Source organism: Pygoscelis adeliae, unplaced genomic scaffold, assembly GCF_000699105.1.
Source record: "Pygoscelis adeliae isolate BGI_AS28 unplaced genomic scaffold, ASM69910v1 Scaffold88, whole genome shotgun sequence".
Classification (NCBI taxonomy): domain Eukaryota; kingdom Metazoa; phylum Chordata; class Aves; order Sphenisciformes; family Spheniscidae; genus Pygoscelis; species Pygoscelis adeliae.
The window spans coordinates 3837657-3840960 of record NW_008825616.1 but is presented as its reverse complement, the minus strand read 5'-3'; the positions used below and the strand labels follow the sequence as shown (position 1 = coordinate 3840960).

The following is a 3304-nucleotide window of genomic DNA, read 5'->3' as shown; positions in this document are numbered from 1 at the left end:
GGAATAATTAAGACATTGAATTTATTTCTGCAGAGACCCAAATTTTAACTGGACAAAGATGACATGCTTAAGTGCAGGTAAATGAGACACTGGCAGTGTAAGCAGCGGAAAAGATACAAATCTCTCACACTTTGGGGTGTAAGTCAAACATTGAGGGATATTAGTGAAACATTTCTTGTTTGAGTAGCAGTACATAAAATTAATTCTGAGGAACACCACCGACCCTGTTCCCAACCCTCTTTTCTGAATGCAACAGGTATTGATCACTTAGAGATAGATATCCACACGGAGAAATTTACTCACTCAACTCAGCATGGCAATCCCACTATATAAATGGGACACCTACAGCATATCCTTAATAAGAGCCCAGCTCAGCAGTAATGCTCATGTATGCCCAGAAATCATATTTGCAATTAATGAGAAACCTCAAAGAAGTCTTAAAATGAAGAACAATAATTTTATAATCTGAGAAGACTTCTTTTCCTCTGCCCTGACTTCCCAGGTAATAATCCGAATTTGATAAAGCTTTGTGAACAAAGGACACCTACAAAGAGGGCTGGGAAATTCAGATGCACATTAACAGAAACTTGTGCAAGAGCAACAGATTGATGAGACTACGACCCCATATAAAAACATCTCATGTCTCTATAATCAGGCATTCAAGTAGGTTCCACCTCCCGAGAATTAATTACACTGACAGCAGGGGACACTACTTACCTCACCATTCAAGAAGCAGTAAAATACTGACACAAAGAAACCCTGGAAAGAATAGAAAGCAGTCAATTATTAGGTAAGCATTTTAACACGCACTGAGGGGGGACTGAGTTTTATCCTGGGATCATCCTGAGGAAAAACAATCTTGTTGAGATCATCCACTTCCAGACAGATGAAATCTTTACCCTACAACTTCATGAGAAAATACTAAGTGTCTTGCAGCTCACAGGTGAGACATGAGAGCTAGAATCTAGACAGCTCTTCCACTGATAGAAGGGATTGCCACTTCAGCTGTGCTAAAGCATATCTACAGCTTCCAGCTGCCTCCCCAAAATGGCACAGACCCCTCACAGGTGCTATGTCATGCCTGCCAGCTCTATGCGGATGTCTCAGACACTTACAGGGGGGTGTCAAATGGCCTTAGATGGTCTTGTGTGGGCAAGTGTATCACCAAGTTGCTTACATTCATCTGAGCTGAATTGCTCTGCGGAATCTATTGACAGCAGTGACTAGACCCCCGTAATGACTGCAAAGATTGTAATGACTATAATGGAAGCTCAGATGACAACATGATAACACTTTCATCTCTAAAACTGTGAGCAGAATCCTACCCATTTTGCTTTCAGCAATGGAGTGTAATTATTGTCACCATAAAGCAGAGATTCCCTGTGTTTTCTTTCTTACATATGTCTTCATAACACTAACAATAAAATAAGCAGTGTAGCATTTTTTGAGACATTGAGCATCAGCAGATAAAAAATACAATTAATTTTAGGGAACGAAAAATGTGGATTCGTTCACTGGTAAAGGCTAAAGTTCCTTTATTCATAGATTAAAAGGGACATTTTTCATTTTGGATATTCAGTTGCGATTTCTGCTCTGTGTTTCAAAGCTAAACATGCAATCAGTAAAAACAGCAATCCAAAGCTCAGAACTTTTGTAATCCATAACCCTAGATTTGGCTTGACAGTGTGTGTGCTGTATATTTGTATTGATATCCTGGGTATCAGAGTGCTTGTTCCTGCAGGTATCAGAGGTAAAACATTAATGTCATAGTCCCACCCTAGTTCAAGAAGGTCTTTAAGCAGAGGTAAAGCTGTAGGACACACCTAAGCAGAAATGTGTGGCTAAACACCATTCAAGGTCTTCAGTCACTTTTGGTTTTGTGCAAATCCAGAAAGCTGGGGCAATTACTCACGTTCCACTGCCTTTTACATCCTGGCAGAACTCCTATTAAATTCAGGGGAGGGAAGAGATAGGGTACGAGTTCTCAGTTCGTAGAGTCTGATGAGTGCATGCACCATTGCTGGAGAGCTGCAGTGAGAGGCTGGGCAATATACCTAATGTCTTAACCAAGCGAGCCCAACAGGTAGGAGTTGTTTCCCTTTGTTGTAGCAACATCTAGTCTAAGTCTCAGCTCATTGTGTGCTCTGTGAAGAGAGAGATACCTTGGGAGGCTGATTCGTCATCCTTTCTCAGGCAGTTTAGGATAGAATGAAACATCATCTCTCTCTCCATTGACCTTAGATGGAGCCCAGGTGAGGAGCTGTAGCCATAGACTGAACATAGTGCTGATATTAAGTGAGATGAATCCCTCCAGTACACACCTGAGAGGAGATCTCCACTCCATACGACAGGCTTATATATCTATTACGTACGCATGAACAAAGCTGAGCTATTTTCAACTGGTATTTCTATCGTGGACTTCATTGCCATAAGTTTCATGGCTGAAAAGCACTGAGGATCCTTCCAGCAGTAGCTGATACCAGCTGTAAACTTGGTCTCTTACCTGAAAAGACTGCAGGAAGGAATTGAAATAGATGAAGACAATCTGGGAAATGTCATCTTCACCAGGGTTGACAAAGAAAAGCATATAGGTGATGCCTAGCAGAGGCAGAAGAACTAACGTTGCCTTGACTGCCTTCCTGTGGGCAGGAAACAGAAAACACAAGTGAACACAAGAAAGAACAACTGTGTTATCTGAACCACTGTAGACTGACCCAATCCAAACAAATCACTCCTGTAGTGGAGAGAGGGGATGAGTCTCAGAGCAATTCAGAGGGAAGTGAAGTACCTACATCAGCTAGAGAAGGAACTTAGGTGCCTCCTTAAGACAGTTCAGCACCTGCACATGTCAAACAGGGTGAGAAGAAAACAAAAGGATGGCCTAAGGCCTGTCTGCTCAGGGCTGTCCAATATGTACAGTCACTGGAGGAAAGAAGCATTTTAAGAGAGAAATTCACATGTCAACTTCTGTCCAGTGTCTAACACGAGTGAATGGAGTTAGGGAACACAAGTACTCCCTGTGGGTACCTCCATCTCTCGAAGCATGCTGCTAGACCATTTGTTGAGGATAGCAGTGGAAGCCTATATTTGCACAATGGCCAAATAATTTGAGCTTTTTCCCAGGAGGACATCCAAGTTTTAGACACTTCTCAGCATGCCTGTGCAGGAACAGGCCCAAGGTTCGTGACCAGCTCATTGTGTAACCCAAGATGGAGGCTCCTAGGGTCCTCAGGCAATGAAGAACACAAGTTTCTTAGGGCTCAGGAAAGGATATTTCAGAGGGACCCTGATCGCATGTCTAAAA

The 3304-nt window shown here is 42.4% G+C and overlaps 1 protein-coding gene across 1 annotated transcript in view; it reads right to left on the bottom strand.

Annotated features, from left to right (window-relative positions):
- The window catches only part of CRHR2 (corticotropin releasing hormone receptor 2), a 164187-nt gene that overhangs the window by 14393 nt on the left and 146490 nt on the right, over positions 1-3304 (bottom strand). The window contains exons 12-13 of the mRNA XM_009333315.1: positions 2504-2639; positions 718-759 (exon numbers count right to left, since the gene is read on the bottom strand). Coding sequence (XP_009331590.1) covers positions 718-759; positions 2504-2639 — 178 coding nt within the window. The remainder of the gene's footprint in view (positions 1-717; positions 760-2503; positions 2640-3304) is intronic.